Below are 25,319 nucleotides of genomic sequence, written 5' to 3' on the forward strand. Positions count from 1 at the left end.
ATGCTGTTCACTCACTCACACGTTCTCGCTCGCTTTGCCAGATCCGAAGCGGTGAAAACGCGGCCAATCTAGCGAACGAGCTGGCCCACCACACGCAGGGCCCGGTTTTCGCCGGCGACGTTAGCTCGTCGGTGCGCCTCATGGAGCAGCTCGTGGACATCTTGGACGCTCAGCTGCAGGCACTACGTCCCAGCGAGAAGGACTCAGCTGGACGCAGCTTCAACAAGGTACTGTAAAATGTCCTTTTTGGGCCCGTTGTAACCTCAGCTTTGTAACCCCTTTCCCCCCCGCGTCTGATCGCGCTCAAGGCATTCATCAGCGGGACAGCAGGGGCGATAAATCCACAGATACAAGGTGGCGCGTGCCCTCGTTTACATGCAAACACACACTTGATTAATAACAGTGTGGGGTGGAGGGAGCAAGGTCTGGTCCTGAGGGATGTCATTCCACCCTGGGAATGGAACACAGCCAGCGTCACTCCATACTCGCCTTTTTGAGCTGTGACAGTGACTAGCGCTTAGTTGAAGTCAAGTGAGGAGCAACGCCAACTCCCTGCATCTCCTGACAGTTCTTCAACGAAGTCTTTTTAAAAAGTTTTACTTCAATAGAATGAAAAAAAAATGTAAACATTGGCATGACCATGTTAGAAATATAGTGATATAATACAAAATAAATTAAAGTTCAAATGTTTTAAAGTTATGAAAAAAACACAAATAAATACAAAACATATTTTAAAATATTCATTTTTATTTTATACAAACTTCAAAACCTTCATTGGGGTTTTTTTTCTGTGATTAACTGACAACCCCCTTTTCATTTAAATTTTATCTGCTGTCATTGGGACTTTGCCTGGCTAATTGGTCAAGAACAAAATATATATTTATATATATATATTGGTATCATTTATGAAAATATAAGAATTATAATAATGTTTTTTAAAATGTTTAAAATATATTCATAACGTTTATGAATAAAAATATTGATAGAAAATACAATACAATGAGAATCTGAATCATTGATATTGTTCCATTATTAATGACTCATTTTGCTTTGTAAATTCAGTTAGACTCAAAACCTTATTCATCATACAAATACTGTATATGAAACATATATATATTTTTTATATTAAAATGTACTTCTAAATGCTTTGTTTTCAAAAAAATTAGGATGAAAAAATACAGTAAAATTAAACTTAAATAATTGTTGTCCCTTACTTCCATTGCTGAATAAACATTTCTGCTGTTTTATTTTGTTACATTATATTCCCCATCATTTACTTATTGTACCTACTATATTTAGTTTGGGTGTATACATTTCTGTTTGATTTTATAAAATACATATTCTCTTAAAATAAATTTTTATCATAGATTACTCACTAAAAATAATACTTTTTGATATTTTGTGCAAAGGTATGTCCAACGGAAATGCTACTTTATGCACTGCCTAAAAAGAAAATTATGTATTTTGTTCATATGTGTTGTGACTATTGCTACAATGCAAGGGACATAAATGCATCATCTCTGTTGTTTTGCAGTTTTAGGTTTATCGTCATCATTGCCGGTTCCAATTTATTATAATTGTGATATTACAGAATGACTCGTACTATAATGTGCTTGTAATATTACTGTAGTGTACCTACAGAACTTAGCCTTAAACACTCCAAAAAAAACATTTGCATGTATTTGTTCTGAGAGTACAGCATGTACTTTTTCCTACAGTTTGACTTAATTAGGAAAAGCAAAGGAGTCATTTAAGTGCCAGGAGAGCAACAAAGGAGTTTGTAGCGTCTTCTTCCCTCCTTGGCAGAACATATAAATGACCTCACGGCACATTGTTTATCTTCATCTGGCTTCTGTAATGGTAAAGCCTCACTAATGGGGAGAAAACCTTGTCTCAGCAGTTTTTTTTAATTCTTCTTATACCGGCTTTGAGGAGTATCGCGTCATTTCCACATGAAATTTACTCTTCCTCCCCTCACCCCATTAGCACAAGTAATTTATTGGTAAGTGGCCTGGTTATTTACCGCTCTCCTGTTTCTCACCCCCTTTTTTCTGCCAAAAGCTTAAAAAGCGAGAGAAGACATGCAGGGCGTACATGAAGGTACATCAAATAGCCTCTACATTATGGTTTTATTATAATTTTTTTGACCCGGTCCCTTGCTTAGCAGCATGCAGCAACACAATGATGTCCTTGACTGTTGTTCTCTGTACGTGCTTGGCTGCCTTCTCATGAACTCCTTCCATCAGTATCTCTCCCATCTTCGTCCTCCTCCAATGTTATCACTCAAGCATCGTTCTTTCACCACCCTCTCCTCCACACGCTCTACTTCTCACCCCGTCTTCTCTCTTCTCGCCTCTTTATACATTGTGTGAATAATTGCCTTCCCACGGTTGTAATTGCACCTCCCTGTCAGCCACAAGTGTGATCAAAGTGGCATTGTGCTCACTTGCTTACATTATATCATTTCTCATCGGCCTTTTCTCCTCCCAGCCCCCCTTTTTATACTTACACTTTATCTCTGGGTTTAATTTCGGAACCCATTAATGTTCCGTTCTACTTTTGTCAGTATCATCCCCAGACATTTAGAGCTCATTTTCTTGAGTGGGCTATCGTTAATGTGGCGAACAACGCCGACGCATGACACAAAAACTGATCCGATTTTTATAACTTACCTATCAAGAAAATCGGTCTTGTTCTGTTGGCAGATTACTTTGCCTAAATCTCTGACATTCAATTTCGTTTGGCAGGACTATAATGTATTGGTGGCTGGATAAATTAAGTTGAACATCACTTTTATCTTTATCGAATACTCTTGTAAGCAAAGAAGTGGATGAGAGGAATTTGGGGAGTACTGAGCTTTGAGTTATTTCCTTAATTATAGAGTGTTTCTTACATCTTTGTGAGAAAAGTGCAAGCAGTCGCCCCTGTATTTCTTTCTCTGACTTATTTTGCAGGCATATCAAAAAGAGAGTGCATGGAATTCTTTGTTCAGGCACTTGATGTAGTCATTGTGCAAACCAAATACTCGTTACCCGCAATGTTCGTCCGAAAGATAACTGAGGTGCCATTTTTTATCGAGAAGTTGTGCATATTAAAACTGAAATACTACTGAACAAATCTCTAGACCAGTTTGTCTCAACTGGATTGGCTGTGGGAACCATCATTACCCCTAAAAGGAGGTTGGGGGCATAAAACACTTCCTTGTGGTCTACATAACATGTAATGGTGGTTCCTTGGTCAAAATCTTGCATGGAACATGTTTTATATACCATATTAAACCGCTTTCTGTCCGTCTCTTCAAGATGCAACATTTTGTGGGCGGTCTTTTTTACAAGCCTCCACTTCGACTGCTTCCTCTCCCTGTCAGCCATGTTGTAGTTTTTAGTGCTTTCATATGGAGGTTACTGACAGATATAGCTTAGAACAGTGGTTCTCAACCATTTTTCAGTGATGTACCCCCTTTGAAAATTTTTTTTAATTTAAGTACCCCCTAATCAGAGCAAAGCATTTTCAGTTGAAAAAAGAGATAAAGAAGTAAAATACAGCACTTTGTCATCAGTTTCTGATTTATTAAATTGTATAACAGTGCAAAATATTGCTCATTTGTAGTGGTCTTTCTTAAACTATTTGGAAAAAAGATATAAGAATAACTAAAAACTTGTTAAAAATAAACAAGTGATTCAATTATAAATAAATATTTCTACACATAAAAGTAATCATCAACTTAAAGTGCCCTCTTTGGGGATTGTAACAGAGATCCATCTGCATTCATCAACTTAATTCTAAACATTTCTTCACAAAAAAAGAAATCTTTAACATCAATATTTATGGAACACGTCCACAAAAAAATCTATCTGTCGACACTGAATATTACATTGCTGTATTTTTTTCCACAGTTTTTGAAATTGCATTCATATTTTGTTGAAGTGTTATTCAATAAATATATTTATAAAGGATTTTTGAATTGCTGATGTTTTTAGAATATTTTTTTAAAATCTCACGTACCCCTTGGCATACCACTGATCTAGATCACGGTCAGGATTCATGATTTATTTTTTTTAAATTGGAAGTTCTCCACTCTCTGAGTGCTTTTTTAGTTCATAAATGTATCTATATCAATACGGTATTTCCATTTTTCTATTAGAAAATGACAAAATCCACCAAAGTCGGACAGATTTAGTTTGGCTGTATTCGTAAATGCCACTCCCGAACTGTAGGGAGAAAATATTCCGCTTTATGCCTCTGATGAAAGTGTCACTCAGGTGACAATCAGAAGGAATTCAATCACATCGCAGTCTTTGCCCGTGCACCTTTTTTTCCATTATTGGTGTGGATTTCACGTTACCCTTGAGGATGGATCATGGGTCAAAGGGAGGAGGCATAAATCCTCCTGGTTGTAATATCTACTACTCCGACTGTCCTCCACACTCACATTAAAACAAGTTAGCGCCGGTGGAAAGCTTTCAAGGTCAGTGGCTGTCGTTAATATGAAGCGATCGATTAATCATTATTGCTCGATCAGCTGCCTCGCTATTCCAGGCAGACGCCGGCGTGTGGTCATTTAAGTGTTTTGAATAATCACAGCTGTGACTAATTGTTATCATGAGCAGGGCCACGGCGTGGTTAATTACTGTTATTGTTGTGGCGCTTGCCGTGGCTAATGGCACCTAGGGTTAAATTGTCGCTGCAGGATTAATCGCCACTCCGAGACGCTCCAGATTCAGGAATGTGTGACCTAGCGGTACCGAGGAGTAATTGTGAACTCAAGCCTTGCTGGGTCAAAGTTGTTTTATCAACATATGATACTAGCGTGGAATGTTTTGCTTACTTCCATCTTATCACAAAGCAGGAAATGAAAGGATTGACATTGAAAACAAACCTTTTTTTTTTTTTGTATTGCCTCAGTCAGACTACCACTTTGGATTTGACGATAATGCCCTCCTTCCTGAGGGAAAATTACTAGCAAGGTTGTGGCGAGCACAAGATTGTTATTTTGGAATGTACAGCCATTGCGGTGCCCCGATGGTTGTTGTCAAAAGGCTTTGTAAGTCATGCTAGCACATGTGTACTACTGATATTCTCAGAAAACGATTTAATGATGGAAAACTAACTGCTAAGTCCTGCCCATGTCCTTGCAAATACATTTTGCTTAACGAACGATAGGCAAAATTCCCCCAAAAAGTGCAGTTCCCTTTTAATGGTGGCCATGTTTTTAAACCAATCCTCCATTTAAAGGGGACCAATGATGTTTTTAATCTATAAACAATCATTGTTTATTAGGGATGTAATGATTTGTTTTAACAACAATTCGAATCGGATTAGATATGATTCAGGGACGATATTATTATTTCAAGAACAACACAATACGAAACAGTTCAGTGAGTTGAAATTGATCCAGCAACTTTTTAGAAAAACAAATTCAGAAGTGTGACTGTGAAATAAATACTGAATATTAGACATTGCTGGTGAAGTTTCCCTTTATCCTGTTATTTATTATAAGTTATAGTATGCTTACTTGAGAATGTTTATTAGGATAGTTGGAAGTGTAAATGAATCATGGAGACAAACAAGAAAGTAAACAACAATTAATGGCCAAATAGAGCGCAAACAACACTACAGGTAGAATTAACAAGAGGAAACACGTTCTGCTCTTATTTTAAACATTCAAATAATTTTCAATAAAAGTACAGTAACCCAACATTTTTAAGAGTAGATTTATCTGCAAAATAATTTTACCTAACTCGACCATAGAAGTAAGTGTTCTTCGCTCTGGCATCGCCGATGATGGACAGCGTTCCCGGTGTGAGGATACATGTATGCCCCCCGACCTTGTTGATGGTCCGTCACTACCTAATTTCCATAGCCTCCTTCATCCATCTCTTTTATTTCTTTCTTTCTCATGAAAGTATTTCTCCTTGTGTTCCGGGAATCAGTGCATCGCCGTAACTTGCACCGCTGTCACTTCCATTGTGTGGTTTAAAGTTGTTGCTCCATGTGTTGTGTCGTTTGTATTTGTTGTGGCTTTTGCTATGGTGCTGTAACTGAAAGTTATGACATTGATATGTGTGTCTGCGAGTCACGCTGCCACTCTGGCACACGTCACACACAACAACACCACCCCTTAAAGGCACATAGACACACATGTCACAGATTTTTATATTATTGTCTTGTGTCGTTTGCATTTTGTTATGACCTTCATCGACCACCATAGATATCCGCCATTTTTGTTTTCATGACGCCACAGAGGTGAAAATAGACTTACGGTTCAAAAACTTTATTATTAGTGCTAAACTTCATATATACTATATCATTCTTAAATCCAATGTTTTCCGTTTTCTGTTATCAATCAAACTGATCGATTACCTTTTAAAACGATCTTTGATCGATAACTATCTCTGGGAAGGCAAACTTGCAGAGCATAGATCGATAAACTTGAAATTTACGAATATAAAACAATCTATCAATGTATTTATCAATTGTTACACCCCTATCATTTATCTTTTGAGAATATACACTGTTTAAATATACAGTACAAGCCAAAAGTTTGGACACACTTTCTCATTCAAAACACAACTGATGGTCCCAACCCCATTGATAAAGCAAGCCATTCCACTAATCGAACCTGGTAAGGCACACCTGTGAAGTGAAAACCATTTTAGGTGACTACCTCTTGAAGCTCATCGAGGAAATGCCAAGAGTGTGCAAAGCAGTAATCAGAGCCAATTATTGCTATTTTGAAGAAACTAGAATATAAAACATGCTTTCAGTTATTTCACCTTTTTTGTTAAGTACATACAGTGGGGTAAAAAAGTATTTAGTCAGCCACCGATTGTGCAAGTTCTCCCACTTAGAGGTGTGTAATTTTCATCATAGGTAGACTTCAACTGTGAAAGACAGAATGTGAAAAAAACATCCAGGAATTCACATTTTAGTAATTTTTAAGAATTTATTTGTAAATTATGGTGGAAAATAAGTATTTGGTCAACCATTCAAAGCTCTCACTGATGGAAGGAGGTTTTGGCTCAAAATCTCACGATACGTGGCCCCATTCATTCTTTCCTTAACACGGATCAATCGTCCTGTCCCCTTAGCAGAAAAACAGCCCCAAAGCATGATGTTTCCACCCCCATGCTTCACAGTAGGTGTGGTGTTCTTGGGATGTAACTCAGTATTCTTCTTCCTCCAAACATGACGAGTTGAGTTTATACAAAAATGGATACATGGATGATACAGCAGAGGATTGGGAGAATGTCATGTGGTCAGATGAAACCAAAATAGAACTTTTTGGTATAAACTCAACTCGTCGTGTTTGGAGGAAGAAGAATACTGAGTTGCATCCCAAGAACACCATACCTACTATTTCATACCTGAAATAGTGGTGAAAAGCCTCTCCCTCTCTGACTGAGAGCCAAATGTAATGTCTAAATAACTGCTTCCACCTTGCAATGACGTCATGACGTAGCTGGGTTGCATAACCCAGTGGCATCTAAAAGTGCATGCAAGCTCACGCCAAAATGCATGAACCTTATGATTTTGATGCTTTGGCAATGTTGAACATGAGTATCCAACATTGTACTAACATTTATAGTCAAATTCATTATAAGTCTGCTTCAAAGTGTCTAATACATTTGACGGTAGTTTGACTGGACACCATAAAGTTACAGTGGGTGTTTTTGTAGAACATATTGAGCTCTGTAAGAAATGTTATTGATCCGACTAAAGGGGTTGATTAAAAGTGCCACAGTGTCGTGAAAATGTCAGAAAAATATCACCAGCACCACAGTTTGGTTACATGTTTTTCTCATTTTTTTTAATTTGTATTAATCAGTCCAACAAAATAAAAAAATAATACCATAATAATACAATTCCAATTCCAAAACCAAACCCGGTCAAGCACCATTCAGAATAGCAATCAACAGAGCAGTTAAGAAGACGCACAAACATGACACAAAACAATCCAAAAGTAGTCAAACAAAAAGGTATAATATCAACAACAGTATGAATATTAATAAGAATTCCAACATTGGAGTGATTAGAAATACCTCACATACATTATCATCACATCCATTTATAAAAAATAAAATAAAAACACTTAAAACATGAGCAATAGTGTCACAGCGGCTTACACTTGCATCACATCTCATAAGCTTGACAACACATTGTGTCCAATATTTTCCACAAAGATAAAATAAGTCATATTTTATGTTCATTTAACAGTTAAAACAAAATTAAATAATGGATCCCATATTCCAATAGATGACTCATAATTATCTAAACTAAATGAATGGATTTTTTGTAAAATTTTCAACATTTTGTATGCAGCGGTTCAGGAGTATAATAAATGGGGTAAATGGGTTGTACTTGTATAGTAACTGCACCTAATTTTTTTCACCTCACTGTACCTGCTCACAACATTTTAAAAACATTGTTATTTTGTTGTTCAGCTCTTAAGTATTTCACAAACTAATTAGAAAATTAAAAAGCATTTTTCTACTCTCCCGATAGTCTTGCATACGATTTTTTTCAGTTCCTGGACTCCCCTTAACCCTCTTCATTGCTTCAGTTGCAATGTTGTCGATACATCCATTTCAGCTGTCACTGTAGGCAATGCATGCCCTTTTTATCATTCAACAAATTCCCTCCGACCCTCCCTGCCTTTCTGCGTTATTAAATACTGGAGTTACGATGCCGGGAATGTGGGGTCTGACATTTCACTTGTCTCCATGGATACAGGCGATTGTGGATACCGTTGACAACCTCCTAAGGCCGGAAGCTCTGAAGTCCTGGAAAGACATGAATTCCACGGAACAAACGCACGCCGCCACAATGTTACTGGATACCCTGGAGGAAGGGGCGTTTGTCCTTGCCGAGAACCTGATCGAGCCGGCCATCGTCAAAGTGCCCACCGAGAACATCAGTAAGTGGTGCACCAATCAGCCTTAAACACCTGTCAATCACTGCCTGCTATTGCTGCCGATGGCTCCTTACTGGCTGACGGCCATACCGAAATGAATGGAAGTTTGCGCCACTTTAGGACCAGAAAATCCCCTCCATGGGCACTTTTTCTTTTTATAAAGGTCCTGGAGCATATTATTTTTCAATTTGGAATCCGTTTTCAGCGCTCCCACAATAGTGTGTCGGAAGTGTGTCAGTCGAAATCGCGCCTTGATGCTGAAATTTGACAGTTTAGATAAGTGCTGGCAAGAGTTTTTTGCAAGCCATATTTTAGCTCCCTCTCAAAACGACTCGTTTTTAGAGGCGCAGTTGTTAGATGCAAATTAACTCTCTCACTTCGCCCCCACCGGTCACATTTTTTTGCAGTTTTGAGTTTTCTTACTTTTAATGCTCATTTTGGACATCGTAGACTGGCACCAACCATCAGTTATGAGGGACCTTGACCACTACACAACATCATAGATAATGTAGCGCGGGGGTCACCAACGCGTAAGGACCAGATGAGTCACCCACTGGCCTGTTCTAAAAAAAATAGCTCAAATAGCAGCACTTACCAGTGAGCTGCCTCTATTTTTTAAATTGTATTTATTTACTAGCAAGCTGGCCTCGCTTTGCTCGATATTTTTACTTCTAAGAGAGACAAAACTCAAATAAAATTTGAAAATCCAAGAAAATATTTTAAAGACTTGGTCTTCACTTGTTTGAATCAATTCATTTATTGTTTTACTTTGCTTCTTATAACTTTCAGAAAGAAACATTTTGAGAAAAAGTACGACCTTAAAAATGACTTTAGGATTTTTAAACGCACATACCTTTTTACCTTTTAAATTCCTTCCTCTTATTTCCTGAAAAATTAAATCAATGTTCAAGTAAAAAAAAAAAATTTAGTAAAGAATCATACATTTATTTTATTTAATTCTTCATTTTAACTTCTGTTTTTTCGACGAAGAATATTTGTAAAATATTTCTTCAAACTTATGATTAAAATTCCCAAAAAGTATTCTGGAAAATCTAGAAAATCTGTGGAATCAAATTGAAATCTTATGAATTTCTTTTAAAATTTTTGTTCTGGAAAATCCAGAACAAATAATGATTTGTCTTTGTTGGATTTATAGCTTGGTCCAATTTGTTACATATTCTAACAAAGTGCAGATTGGATTTCAACCTATTTAAAACATAACATCAAAATTCTAAAATTAATCTTAATCATGAAAAATTACTAATGATGTTCCATAAGTTATTTTTTTAATTTTTTTCAAAAAGATTAGAATTAGCTGTTTTTTCTCTTCTTTTTTTTTGGTTGAATTTTGAATTTTAAAGAGTCGAAATTGAAGATAAACTATGTTTCAAAATTAAATTTTCATTTTTTTGCTGTTTTCTCCTCTTTTAAACCGTTCAATTAAGTGTTTTTTCCATCATTTATTCTCTACAAAAAACCTTCCGTAAAAGGAAAAAAAATGTACGACGGAATGATAGACAGAAATACCCATTTTATATATATATATAGATTTATTTATTAAAGGTAAATTGAGCAAATTGGCTATTTCTGGCAATTTATTTAAGTGTGTATTAAACTGGCAGCCCTTCGCATTAATCAGTACCCAAAAAGTAGCTCTTGGTTTCAAAAATGTTGTTGACCCCTGATGTAGCGAGATCAACAGGCTCCCCTCCCCATGTTTTATTGTCTGCACTATAAGGAGACGATGTTGGCAGAAGAAAGAATGGAATCAGAAGCCAGACTGCAGGTCTGTAACATACACTAAGGTTTAAACATCTACAGATTAATTATCTCCCCAATGCAAAATTCTGAACGTATACATTTTATATGTTGACAATAAAATGTGTTTCTTTGCTATATCACTTTAATTATTTCCCTGCTGCTGCTTTGAACTCTTGTAAGCAATGGATGGCTATACAGTAAACCACGCTACGAGCGACATCACGCATGTCATACTGGATTATATTACTAACTGGTTCATTGCCAAACACAGTAGGCATTGATCCAATTAAAAGTCGTTTTTAGGAAATTAATTTTTGATTATACCGCAAGACATTGATGCTATTGTCTTACATTAGAAGGATAAGCTAGCTACCCAACAACTTGAGATAACATGGCTAAGCTATCATTAGCACATTTCTGACCTCCTTCATTGCCATAAATAGTAGTCACCAACCCCGTCATTTAAAGTATTTTAATCTATCTTTTTGTGAAAGTCTGTGGATAAAATAGGGCTAATCTTTGCACACACATTTGAAATGACTTATTCACAGTTAAAGGCACATTGGCAAAAATCATAAAAGCTACAAGTAAGTCACTTTTTGCTTCAAATAAGGCTGAAAGTTAGTGTAGTGAGTTGTGCTAGTAAAAGGAAACAAATAGAGCATTTTCCATTGAGTTTCATTGTCGACATGATGTGATAGCACAGGCAGTTTTACATATATTTAAATTGGTTTGCGCAAGAATCTTTGGGTACATTTCTGCCATATATGGATATTCCGCTGTTGTTGCACTTCAACAAAACGTCACACTTGAGCAAAATTCCAAACCAGCCATTTGGAGGAAGTAGGAAGGAAGGCAAGATTATTTTATAAATATCTCTGCAATACTTCCACAATTTGATTTTCAAATATTCGGGATTTATGCAAATCCTAAACACACATAAGCAGGTATCAATTGGTAAAAAAAAAGTTGGTTTTGCATAATAGGGCCCCTGTAGTGCTAAGGATCTGTATTTGTTGACAAATTACACTTTTTTCACTATGTATACAGTATATAAACTGTAGTTATGCACTTGTCCAACGTATCACACGCAACAACGTAACATAAAGGGGTGTAAACGAAGGACACCAGCATAGCTATGTGAGCTACAATACTAAGAGTAGCAGCGTCATGCTAAGTTACCCTAGAAAAACAAATTAAACAAAAGTAATCGTTTCCAACAGGACTGCAATCGATTTGTGGTGGTGGGCTGGGAGGTGGGTCTCATTTGCATAAATGGCCACGACGCATGACCATGTCATTTTACATTGACACTGAGGGATACAAAAAGTAAGCAAAAAATATGGAAAAATATGTTTAGAAATACAAATACATGTCTTTCTGTCAGTACGTCTTTTAGATGGGGGAAGGGAGTGATCCGACGGATCGTTGGAAAGAGCAATACTTGCCTCGTGTTAGAGTCTCCATTGGTGTCTCCGGGAAAAGTTGCTATATATCTCACCAGTCTATTTTTATTATTATATTAAAACAGAATTTAGATGTGTCTGAATACTTTCTATGTTTTGATTTTATCTGGCAGACCAGGTGCGTGTGAGGTGTATTAAGAAGCAGAGTTACTATGTCTTGTACTGTGCATAGCTAGCTACATTCACAGAGTTCCATCATAAGGTCTTTATGAGTGAGGTTGAAATAGGTCACGGCAAATCTATTCATTTATGAATAGATTTGAAAGCCTAAACTAATGTAATTTAAGATGTGTAGCGAGACCCGTTTCTTTTTTGTTCTTGGGTGGTGGGTGTGTATAATAGGCGACCTCATTCAGCTCAGGGCATTCAGAGGCGGTTTCATATCCATGAGGAGGAAGGGTTTATTGGTCATTATAAGAACTTAGAAATTTAGGGAATAGAAATGGGTATTGTTTAGTTTACTTTTACAGTACCGTATTTTCCAGACTATAAGGAGATCTTCAAAAAAAAATGTTTTCTTCTAAAAACTCGACAGTGCGCCTCACAACCCGGTGCGCCTAATGTAAGGAATAATTTTGGTTGAGCATACCCACTTCGAAGTTATTTTATTTGGTACATGGTGTAATGATTATTGTGATCAGTAGATGGCAGTCAAACATAAGAGATACGTGTAGACTGCACTATGATGGGTCTCAAGTAAACAACACAAACATTTTAAATGTTCCGTTAAAAATATAGAACATTACATACGGCGCTCAAAAATCTATCAAAATGTTTTAGTATGACTTTGGTAAGCTATGAAGCCACGCCGTTTGAAGGATTGTCGGCACGTTAAACATTCAAGTATTATTATGGTGTGTGTATAAGGTAAGACATATTTTCTGGCGGTTTGTTTCGCTATATTATGCAAAAGCAACTTTTTTTACCTTCTGGTACCTTCTGATGTGTATTTGGGATCTGCATGAGTCCTGAAAAATTCCGCGAGTCCGATCAAAAGATCAAAAATAGACCATTCAACGGCAGTGCGCCTTATAATCCGGTGCGCCCTATGGTCCAGAAAATACGGTATATCAATAATATCACCAAATCGATACTTCTAAAACAGCGGCCAAACCGGTACTAAAAAATAAACATAAAAAGAGGAACCTAGTTTTGCTATAAATCCCTGGTTGGTTTCCTCTTCTCTCAAAAGTGGTGCAAACAAGTGAGAAATATGATGTTTTATGTGCTCATAAAGTGTCTTTCAGGATACATTACCCCTAGCGCGTTGTGAAAAAGTACATTGTGTTCAATAGGGGATCTTTATGCTCGCTCAGGTAAGTCAGCGTTGTGCAGTCAACCATCGCACTCCTGCCCGCCCTTCTTTCGCCTTCTACCTCATTGATTTTGAACCCCGCCAAGTCGCCTCATTGAGCGTGTGCTGCAAGATGAACTCCAAGCGACTCGCAGACCTGAAACAAAGACGCCATTTCAGCCACATTGTTCCATTCACACGGCACCCTCTGTTCCTCCTCTCGCTCGTCCAGCCAGTTCTCATAACTGGTAGTTAGCCAAGCCGATCGGCCGCTTTGTCCCCTGCCAGAGGACTGATTAATGCTTTTTGTAAGGAGCTGTTTTTCTGCAGTCGGCAGGAATTGAGGGTAATGCAGCTAAATGAAGGAGGGCAAACAATCGATCCTTGTGCTTTCGCTCGGCACGTCTCCATTGGTCGAAGTAGGTACAGTAGTACCTCACTTTACAAACTATCCATCTCAAATCAGCGTCTCCCATTGAAATTATTTAATTGGTGTCTGGTCCCCCAGAAAACCACAATTTTAACATGTAACATGTCTTTAAAAAAAAATGCTAAGATAACAAATATGAAATGAAAAGCAATACAATAACATGTAATACAAACAACTACAGTAGTTTAATGAAGTAATATAAAAATGATGTACAGCGGAGTGGACTTCTATGGTATCTCTGTCACCATCAGCAGAATATCCATATTTTCATTGATAAATGTTTGACATTTCAACATCTTTGGCGGGTGTTGTCAACTCATTCTGCTTCAGTATGGTGCAGACTAGCTGGGATACGCATGTCATCTTTTAGATTATTTTTTTCTTTACTTCAAAGAATACCATCCACATCTTCTTCCAAGCACTGTCCTTCACACTCAATTTCGTTTTTCCAATGTTTGGAAAAACAAAGTTATGTCCATATGTAGCTATAATCTAATGCTAGCAAATAAGACCAGATGTTTTGGTCATATCTGACAGGGTTTACTCTAATTGTTGCTTGCAACTAAAAGCGTAACAATTAGCCGAGACACAGTTCTTATCTCAAAACTACATGTGCACTGCAAAAACTGAAATCTAAGTAAGATGAAATATATCAAATAAGGGTGATATTTGCTTATTTTCTGTCTGATAAGATAATTCTTCTCACTAAGCAGATTTAATGTTAGTGTTTTTACTTGTTTTAAGGGTTTTGGTCCTTCCGTAAAGGATCTCAGTAAGATATTACAGCTTGTTGCTGAGATTTTATGACCTATTTTGAATAAAACATGCTTGAAACTACAATATCAACTGATGCAAAGATGTGTCATTAACACTCACAAATATAAAACTACTTTTTTAAAGTACCGTAATAATTTCTGACTTCAAGCATGAAAAAAAAAATCATGATGCCGTTATGTCAAGATAATGGCACTAGCATTTGCTTAATTGAAGGAAATTTTTCAACATATTGATCAAAAAGGTCTCCTTTTTTCTACCAAGAAAAGTGCACTTATTATTAGTGAGAATATACTTATTTTAAGGTATTTGGGGTTGATTGAGGTTAGCTAATTTTACTTGTTTTGGAAAGTCTTGACAAGCCGAATTTTCTTGTTCTATTGGCAGATAATTTTGCTTGGTTCAAGTAAAATATCCAAAATTTTAGGGTTTTTTTTTCTTGTTCTTGAACACTGACTTTTTGCAGTGTGTTAATGTTAGCTGTGGAAGCCACATTGTTACACACCAACGTCTCTACTTTGCCGCCCTAAATCTTAGGGATAAAATCCATCTGCCTACACCTCCCACAAAACCAGGTCAGGATTTAAATGCTGCAAACTGTCCATCGTGAGCTGAACTGAACTAAAACAAGCCTTATAATAGCTGACCCCCTTTAATGGGCTGAAAAGTAGTGAGAGAATTATGCTACAGTCCAATTAGCAGGTCAGAATATTCTCAAACAACACAGGTAGACTTTGGGGTGCGAAAAAGCTTGAAGTAAAACATTGAGAGAGATGGGGAAGACAAAAAACGGAGGGCAATCTCTCATCTCTGTCTGTCAGGAGCCATCTATCTACGGAAGCGAGGCCATTTTCTGGTATGAGCGAGCCAGTGAGCGTGCCCGCCGTCCTCATGCCCCCCTACCCCGCTCTGTCATTTCCCACATCAAAGGGAGCACCCCCCAGCAGCTGGCAGAATTTGGAGGATTTTCAGAGATTTGCTCATGGAGCAGCGAAGTTGTCTGAAGCCACGAGGGGAAGTCGAAGTAAAAGGCTCAATGATATATTTGATCTTATGAATATTTGACATTCATGCGGCGGGAGGCTGTACAGCTGGCCCTTGTTGTTATTTATTTTCTTGATCTAACCCTCCGCCATTTACCTTGCAAGCTTTCAGTAAATGGCGCTCCATGGGGTCTTGTCAATTACATTGCATTATTTGCTACAATAAACCTAAACATGCACCTGACAGCTTCTTTGTGCTCCTCTTAAACATTCTTTCTATTGCTAATGCACCTACCTCTCTTTTATTTTCAGTGCTGGATGTGTATGTGGTGAGCACAGACGGCCAGGTGCAAGACTTCAGGTTCCCCCAGACCAGCAGGGGTGGAGCCTCTCTTCAGCTCTCCTCCAACACGGTCAAAGTCAACAGTAAAAACGGTGAGAAGGCACAACTGCTACAGGTTGATTAATGCATCACTTTTCATGGCTACATTATAGTTTTTTTCTGTTTTTTTTCAATAATTTAAAATGAATGTTCAGCTGAACAGATGGTTTTTAGGGAGATACTTACACACAGAGCCTCCGGACTGGTACCGGTACTGGCAACAAAATGTATTTAGATATTTTTCCATACTTTTCAAATAAAGGGGACCGCAAAAAATGTCATCGTTGGCTTTTTTTGAACAGAAAGTCTTGTGATACATATGTTTCTTATTGCAATTAAAGAACAACTGTGTCATTAAATAAGATAGTGAACATACTGGACAACTTATCTTTGAGCAGTTAGTAAACGGGTTACAAAGGCTCCTAATTTGGCTGATGACGTATGCAGTAACATGTTGTCATTTCCTATGTTATTATTTTGTCAAAATTATAAGGGAAAAGTGGTACAAAAATTAATTATTAATCTACTTTTTCATTTACTGTTAAATTTGGGTATCAATCTGATACCACAGAGTTACAGGGTCATAAATTGATCATAATTAAAGTCTAAGTGTAAAGTTTGAGCCTAATAGACTAGCTCAAGGACAAAATAGTCCTCAGGTAGTTAAGAATAGAGATGTCCGATAATGATTTGTTTGCCGATATTCCGATATTGTCCAACTCTTAATTACCGATTAAGATATCAACCGATACCGATATATACAGTTGTGGAATTAACACATTATTATGCCTAATTTTGTTGAGATGCCCCGCTGCATGCATTAAACAATGTAACAAGGTTTTCCAAAATAAATCAACTCAAGTTATGGAAAAAAAATGCCAACATGGCACTGCAATATTTATTATTGAAGTCACAAAGTGCATTATTTGTTTTAACATGCCTCAAAACAGCAGCTTGGAATTTGGGACATGCTCTCCCTGTGAGAGCATGAGGAGGTTGAGGTGGGCGGTGGGGGGGGTGTTGTGGCGCGGGCATGGGGTTGGGGGCTGTATATTGTAGAGTCCCGGAAGAGTTAGTGTTGCAAGGGGTTCTGGATATTTGTTCTAATTGTGTTTATGTTGTGTTAAGGTGCGGATGTTGTCCCGAAAAATGATTTTGTCTTTCTTGTTTGGTGTGGGTTCACAGTGTGGCGCATATTTGTAACAGAGTTAAAGTTGTTTATACGGCCACTCTCAGTGTGACCTGTATGGCTGTTGACAAAGTATAAATTGCATTCACTAATGTGTGTTTAAAGCTGTAGATATAATGTGATTGGACCGGCACCTTTAAGGTTTATTGGCGTTCCGTACTTCTCCCTACGTCCGTGTACCACTCCGTACAGCGGCATTTTAAAAAGTCATAAATTTTACTTTTTGAAACAGATACCGATTATTTCCGATATTACATTTTAAAGCATTTAACGGCCGATAATATCGGCAGTCCGATATTATCGGACATCTCAAGTTAAGAATGTATAAAAACATTTTGGATTCAAAATTTGTTTACACTTTTTTGTTAAAATCTTTTAACTAACTAAATAAGAAGAGCAAACTTGTCAGTTTTTAAAAAATATTTCAACCCTGTCCTGAGTAGTCAGGGTTCAATCCCGGGCTCGGGATATTTCTGTGTGGAGTTTGCATGGGGATAGGTTGATTGGCAACACTAAATTGGCCCTAGTGTGTGAATGTTGTCTATTTGTGTTGGCCCTGCGATACAGTAGCGACTTGTCCAGGGTGTATGACGCCTTCCGCCCGATTGTAGCTGAGATAGGCGCCAGCGACCCCCAAGGGGAATAGCGGTAGAAAATGGATGGATGGATGGATTTCAATCCTTTGACCTTTGGCCAAAGGCCTAATGCCCAAGTACCCCAGCTCATTAACATTTACTGTGTGGATGAAAACTCATTTTAAGCAATTTTTTCATAAAAAGAAAACACTTCCATAATTAAATCAAATGATAATTCAAAGAGATACCAAACCCCCAGGAGATGCCCTATAAATAGTATTTAAATAATTATGTATTATTATGATTCATGTTACCCACTGATGACAATTATATTTGATTCAGCTAATTTGTACTTTACACTCTGGAGAAAAGAAAACCTATGGTATACAGATTCTTAATCATATTTAAGTGAATAATAACTGACTGTATGATTATTTGAATTTGTATTCAAGTGACTTTATTTTGAAATCAATCAATCAATCAATGTTTACTTATATAGCCCTAAATCACTAGTGTCTCAAAGGGCTATGTTAATACTTTTTTCTTAAACCACAAAAAACAGCTTTTTTTCGAAACTAAACACATTTTTTAAGATTTCAGACAAATAATGCATACTAAAAGTAAAAAAATTATGATATGCATATGAATTAATTATTTCAATAAAACAATTTTAATATTTATATATATTGTATTTGGTATATTATTACATTTTACATTTGAAATATGTTCAGTGTCCTTGAATATCTATAAAAAGCCTTTTAAAAATGTTATGTTTTACATTTGCAGCTTCACTCCATCGCAGATTTTTTTTATACCATATTCGATGTATCTTTGGCCTAAATTAAGCATTTTAAACATGCATATCTTTTTTAAAATATTATTTGACTGGACAGTTCTCAATTACCATTTTGTTTCTATGTTTTATTATCCAGGAAGACAAGAAAACTCAGCACACAAGTTTTTTTTGCGAGAAGTATCACCCCTATTAACTATTCATAACAAAACTATTCCCAGAAGTGAAATGTCCATTTTCACTGCCAGGATGATTTGTTCTCTGCTTTTGTGTTCTCCTTCCCTGAAGATTTTCTGTCTGTGGGTTGTTGCAGGTGTGGCCAAGCTGGTTTTTGTGCTGTACAAACATCTGGGTCAGTTCCTGAGCACGGAGAACGCCACGCTGCGGGGACTTGGAGACACGGACAAACGTAACCTTTCGCTCACGGTCAACTCCCACATCCTCTCAGCCTCCATTACCAAGGAGTCCAGCCGTGTGTTTGTGGCCGACCCGGTGATCTTCACGCTGGAGCACCTGGATGTAAGCCACCCCCTCCCCCCACCCACCACTCCCACTCCAGACCACACGGAGACATCGGGCTTTTAAATACTGTAGCGGCTGCAGCTCAGATTTTGATTGCCAGACGCAAAAGAATAGTTGTGCTTTTTGTGCGGCGCGAGTAGCAATTAGCTGAGATCAGAGAAGCAGAATTGGGGGAGCAAGTTGACTTCCTGCTGGTGTGTTACCGTGGTAACCCTTGTCACGTCTCCTCATTTCATCTCTCTTTAGCTCGCTGATTTGGATCACTTTCATCCGTTTCCTTCCGACTAATTCAATACACTTAAAGAATATAAATTGACACTTACTTGTACAACATCTACACACACACACACACACACACACACACACATTGGAAGATGTAAGGTGCAGCCATGCATGCTGCAGCGAGGGCTCATGTATGATTAATTGTTTGCTTTTGCAGAAGGAGCACTACTACAATCCCAACTGTTCCTTCTGGAACTACTCTGAGCGAAGCATGATGGGATACTGGTCCACTCAGGGCTGCAAGCTGCTGGATACCAACAAGAGCCACACCACATGCTCCTGCAATCACTTGACCAACTTCGCCATCCTCATGGCATATCGAGGAAATGTGGTAAGCTCGCTCCTCTTGCTCTCGTAAAGGTGCGTTCACACTTGTCATGTTTGCTTCTGCTCAAAGGAACCTTGGTGCATTTGCTCTGCAATTAGAATTTGTTTGGTCATGTGTGAATGGCATCATTACCAAACAAGCAGACCGAGCCCACTTATGAGACGGGGATCGGTCCGCTTGCTATCGAATTTGGGCGCAGTTCAATTCACCTGAGTTTAAGTGTTAACGCTACACGGACCAAAGACACATACCGGTGTTAAAATGACAGCTAAAAAGCACACGGACATGACAATAATGGAAGAACAATCTGTCTCTCGGCTCTGCTCTCTCCCTCGGTGTGTGTGTGTGTGTGTGTGTGTGTGTGTGTGTGCGTGTGTGTGTGTGTGTGTGTGTGTGTGTGTGTGTGTGTGTGTGTGTGTGTGTGTGTGTGTGTGTGTGTGTGTGTGTGTGTGTGTGTGTGTGTTTGTGTGTGTGTGTGTGACAAGGACGCTCTTTGAAAGCACTTTTACAAGCTTTTTGTGACATTTTAGTTGGGAGTATATAATGAAAATAACCTACAAATGTAACCCAGCAAATGACTGGTTTTTGTTCAAGATGATATATACAGCAGGATATAAAATAGTCTTCATTTTAAACTGAGTAGCAGTAGCAGAGTATTTTGTTTGGAATATTTTATTTATGTCACATAATGTGTCCCATACAGTACATTTTAAAAGCTTTTCGTGAAATTTAAGATGGTAAGTATTGCAGAATAAAAAGTAACCTATAAACTAAACCCAGCTGACTGCATTTTGCTTTGAATTTATTTGAGTTACATCACATAATATGTTAGCAGCCGAGTGTGAAGCGACCAGAATGAGAATCAGCACCTCCAAGTCCGAGTCCATGGTTCTCGCCCGGAAAAGGGTGGAGTGCCATCTCCGGGTTGGGGAGGAGACCCTGCCCCAAGTGGAGGAGTTCAAGTACCTAGGAGTCTTGTTCACGAGTGAGGGAAGAGTGGATCGTGAGATCGACAGGCGGATCGGTGCGGCGACTTCAGTAATGCGGACGTTGTACCGATCCGTTGTGGTGAAGAAGGAGCTGAGACGGAAGGCAAAGCTCTCAATTTACCGGTCGATCTACGTTCCCATCCTCACCTATGGTCATGAGCTTTGGGTCATGACCGAAAGGATAAGATCACGGGTACAAGCGGCCGAAATTAGTTTCCTCCGCCGTGTGGCGGGGCTCTCCCTTAGAGATAGGGTGAGAAGCTCTGTCATCCGGGAGGAACTCAAAGTAAAGCCGCTGCTCCTCCACATCGAGAGGAGCCAGATGAGGTGATTCAGGCATCTGGTCAGGATGCCACCCGAACGCCTCCCTAGGGAGGTGTTTAGGGCACGTCCAACCGGTAGGAGGCCACGGGGAAGACCCAGGAAACGTTGGGAAGACTATGTCTCCCGGCTGGCCTGGGAACGCCTCGGGATCCCCCGGAAAGAGCTAGACAAAGTGGCTGGGGAGAGGGAAGTCTGGGCTTCCCTGCTTAGGCTGCTGCCCCCGCGACCCGACCTCGACCAGAAATCTCTTCAAAAGTATATTCTCAACGCTTTTTGATAGGTCCATTATGGGATACTGTATATAGCAGAATATAAAATAGTCTACATTTTAAATGAAGTAGACCACATTTTGGTTTGGAATATTTTTTTGGGTCACATAATGTGTCCCTAACGCTTTTTAAAAGTAAATTTTTGAAGCTTTTCGTGAAATCAGTAAATTCAGCTCGTAAATTCAGCATAAAATAGAATCAACCCAACATATTCAAACGAACAGAAGGCATTTCGGTTTGGAATATACAGTACAGGTCAAAAGTTTGAACACAGCTTCTCCTCATTCAATGTGTTTTCTTTATTTTCATTAATATTTACATTATAGATTGTCACTGAAGGCATCAAAACTATGGTCACACACACATGGTGTTATGTACTTAACAAAAAAAGGTGAAATAACTGAAAGCATGTTTTATAATCTAGCTGATTCCTACTTTTCACACTCTTGGCATTCTCTCGATGAGCTGATTCCTTCAAGACTGCTGGAAAACCATTTCAGGTGACTACTTCTTGAAGCTCATCGAGAGAATGCCAAGAGTGTGCAAAGCAGTAATCGAAGCAAAGGGTGTTTTTTTTTGAAGAAAGTAAAAAATAAACATGTTTTCAGTTATGTCACCTTTTTTTTTTAAGTACATAACTCCACATGTATTCATTCATAGTGTTGATGCCTAAAGTGACAATCTACAATAAATTGTAAATAGTCATGAAAATAAAGAAAACGTACTGAATGAGAAGGTGTGTCCAATCTCTTGGCCTGTACGGTAGTAGTTACATAATTTCTCAAAATCTCTTTAAAAGTGTATTTTAGTAACTCTTTCTGAAATCTTAGCCCATCAAACAGCATTTAGGTTTGGAACCCACAAACCCAAAATGGACAAGTAGTAGAAAATAGATGGATGGATATTTGTGTTATGTAATATGTCACAAAAGCTACCAATCAGGTCCTCACTTTATGTTAATGCTCTTCTCCGTGCAATTGTTGGTCCCATTAAAAAAAATACCTATGTCAACACTAACAAACTATACCGAAATGTGTACATAGCATCTTTTTTTGAGATTTTTTGTCCTGACCAAACTATTGAACCTTCACACACATAGCATGTCAGCAAAGATGATAAGATAAAATGTATATTAATCTGTTAATGATTGTCATTATATAATAATGGGTCGTTAATTAATTATAATTCAAATGTAATTTGTACATTCATCTAATGTAAAATTACAATTATTTATTCAATTATCTATTAATTACATACATTGACGGGTGAGATTGACAAAATAAATTAATGAAGCGCTGACAAAGGCCAAAATAAACAAAAATAAATAAATACACAAATAATTACTTGAAGGTATCAATGGTTGATTAAATCAATAAATAAATCACCATATTATTAATTGAATGACTGAATAACATTTTCTATTCTAAATTAAATAAATTAATGACAATTAATTTAATAATGATTCAAATTATAACAATTATTCAAATTAGAATTCCATTTAGTTTAATTTTAATCAATTATGTCACATTTAAGAAATTATTTAAAGACGTATTTATTCATTCAATGTTGGCCCTCCATAGATATGAAATGGTGGATCAGGCTAGGGGAGTACGATTATCAGACCTACTGCAATTACGTATTTGACTGTGGTCACTGTCTAATATTTCATGTCCCTGAGAATTACGATACGACCACAGCTCAAACTTTTTGATGTGGTCTGCCAAAACATTTGGTCTCAAAATTGCAATTACAATTCAATGACCTGACAAATGGCACATGTAGCAAGAGCCCAGGCCGTAATAAATATGGGGGATCAGTTTGTGGTTGATTTAATAATACGTCCCCAACCCGTGAACTCTGTCCCCCGTCATAAGTCTTAACCCCAACCTTAACCACAACTTGAAACCAGAACCCCCTGAAGGCAAAGCTTAGTCTCCTGCCGACGGCCTGCGCGTCACCTCAGGTGCAGCTCTTGCCCTCAATAAAAGAGCAAATATCACAGGGGGATTTGGCTCACTTTGCAGACCACCAATGTAATATTTGCTGTGCTCCACTCGGCTATTTTCACATTTGCCTGCTGCCGTCTTCAAACATGCTCGCTTTTAAATCTTTGATCTTTCTTAGACCTCAGAAACACGTTAACGTCTCTCATCCTGCTACACAGATCAAACTAGAAGGTAACCGAGTGGGGTGAGGCCTCCACCGTCAAAGAATTCTATCATTGAGCGCCTGTTTACAGCAGGGGTGTTTCTGTACGACTAGAGATACACAGGTCAGTTTATTGAATGAGCATTGGGAAAAATAATAATCTTTCTATTTGAAGGGACGTATTTATTTGTGGACAGGCACATTCATTGAGATTTGGCATCTACTTTTGTGTAAACAAAGGGTGTCCAAACCTTTTCCAGCAAGACACATTTTGTACATAAACGATGGGAAAACCAATCAAATGTATATCAATATATGATAATCTGTCTGAAAAAATACATTGAATTGACCTCCTGAAAACTAACATCCTTTAGTGTGTACATTTATTTCAGCTTTTTCTTCGGTCAGTTACAAATGAACAAAAATATAGCACAGTCATGCAAAAAACAAACTGCAGAGGCTGTATTCTCCTTGCCCACTGGGTATGAGTTTTCCTTGCCCTTATGTGGGTTCTTCCGAGGATGTCGTAGTCGTAGTGGTTTGTACAGTCCTTTGAGACATTTGTGATTTAGGGCTATATAAATAAACATTGATTGATTGATTGATTGATTGATGTTTGGTTTCAGAAGGTCAAGTCAATGTTTTGTTTAGACACCATAGCATACAGTACAGGCCAAAGGTTTGGACAGACCTTCTCATTGAATGCATTTTCTTTATTTTCATGATTATTGTAGATTATGACTGAAGGCATCAAAACTATGAATGAACACATGTGGAGTTATGAACTTGACAAAAAAAGGTGAAATAACTGAAAACACGTATATCCTAGTTCCTTCAAAATAGCCACTCCTTATTTTGACTACTGCTTTGCGCACTCCTGACATTTTCTTGATGAGCTTCAAGCACACCTGTGAAGTGAAAACCATTTCAGTTGACTACCTCGTGAAGCTCATTGAGAAAATGCCAAGAGTGTGCACAAAAGTAATCAGAGCAATGGGTGGTTATTTTGAAGAAACTAGAATATAAATCATGTTTTCAGTTATTTCACTTTTTTTTGCTAAACATAACTCCACGTGTTCATTCATAGTTTTGATGTCTTCAGTGACAAACAACAGTGTAAATAGTCATAAAAGTAAAGAAAACGCATTGAATGAGAAACTGTGTCCAAACCTTTGGCCTGTACTGTATATTGATATACATTTGATGGGTTTTAGCATCAAATGCTGGAAAAAGTTTGAAACCCTTTGTTTGTACAATACCATGTTAGGTGCAGGTAAATGCCATATCTCATTAAACAATTCTCTGGGTGCCCACAAATAAACACCTCCCCAAAAATGGACGCATTATTTTCCCCAACTCTCAGTCAATGAACCTGTGGTTGTACGCAAGCTATTGTACTACTAAAGGCCTCTTCTCAAATTGGCGCCTTCTTTAAATAGCCACTTGGCACTCGCTGCAGAGAATGAAAGGCTTGTTTTATTAACGAATCTACTATGTGACAAGGGAGTTCATGGGCTCTCATCATGTCTCTCCATAGGGCAAAGGGAGCGTACATGAGCTCCTCCTGACCGTCATCACCCGGATGGGCATCGCCGTGTCGCTGGTGTGCTTGGCCATCAGCCTTTACACCTTCTGCTTCTTCAGAGGTCTGCAAAACGACCGCAACACCATCCACAAAAACCTCTGCCTCAACCTCTTCATCGGCGAGCTGGTCTTCCTGGTGGGCATCAACATGACCGAACCCAAGGTACAGTCTTTGCTAATGAGTGTGATTAACCTTTGGGTTTTACTTGGGTGGTTTGAAGATAAAAGTGACATATCGGTGCTGCGCAGAGAGTAGTGAAAAGCGGGTCACTCTTAGTTCAAAGGTGAGACCCAATGTTATGGTTTAAAAGC

The 25,319-nt window shown here is 38.1% G+C and overlaps 1 protein-coding gene across 7 annotated transcripts in view; it reads left to right on the plus strand.

Moving 5' to 3' along the window:
• The window catches only part of LOC133568526 (adhesion G protein-coupled receptor L2-like), a 245,935-nt gene that overhangs the window by 181,180 nt on the left and 39,436 nt on the right, over positions 1 to 25,319 (plus strand). For 5 of the 7 annotated variants that reach the window (XM_061920512.1, XM_061920516.1, XM_061920518.1 and 2 more), the window contains exons 8-14: positions 42 to 227; positions 2,062 to 2,100; positions 8,734 to 8,917; positions 15,935 to 16,057; positions 18,875 to 19,080; positions 19,523 to 19,696; positions 24,961 to 25,170. In XM_061920512.1, coding sequence (XP_061776496.1) covers positions 42 to 227; positions 2,062 to 2,100; positions 8,734 to 8,917; positions 15,935 to 16,057; positions 18,875 to 19,080; positions 19,523 to 19,696; positions 24,961 to 25,170 — 1,122 coding nt within the window. The remainder of the gene's footprint in view (positions 1 to 41; positions 228 to 2,061; positions 2,101 to 8,733; positions 8,918 to 15,934; positions 16,058 to 18,874; positions 19,081 to 19,522; positions 19,697 to 24,960; positions 25,171 to 25,319) is intronic. The other 2 variants (XM_061920513.1, XM_061920515.1) reach the window with 1 other exon arrangement.

This window comes from Nerophis ophidion, linkage group LG14 (genome assembly GCF_033978795.1).
Source record: "Nerophis ophidion isolate RoL-2023_Sa linkage group LG14, RoL_Noph_v1.0, whole genome shotgun sequence".
NCBI lineage: Eukaryota > Metazoa > Chordata > Actinopteri > Syngnathiformes > Syngnathidae > Nerophis > Nerophis ophidion.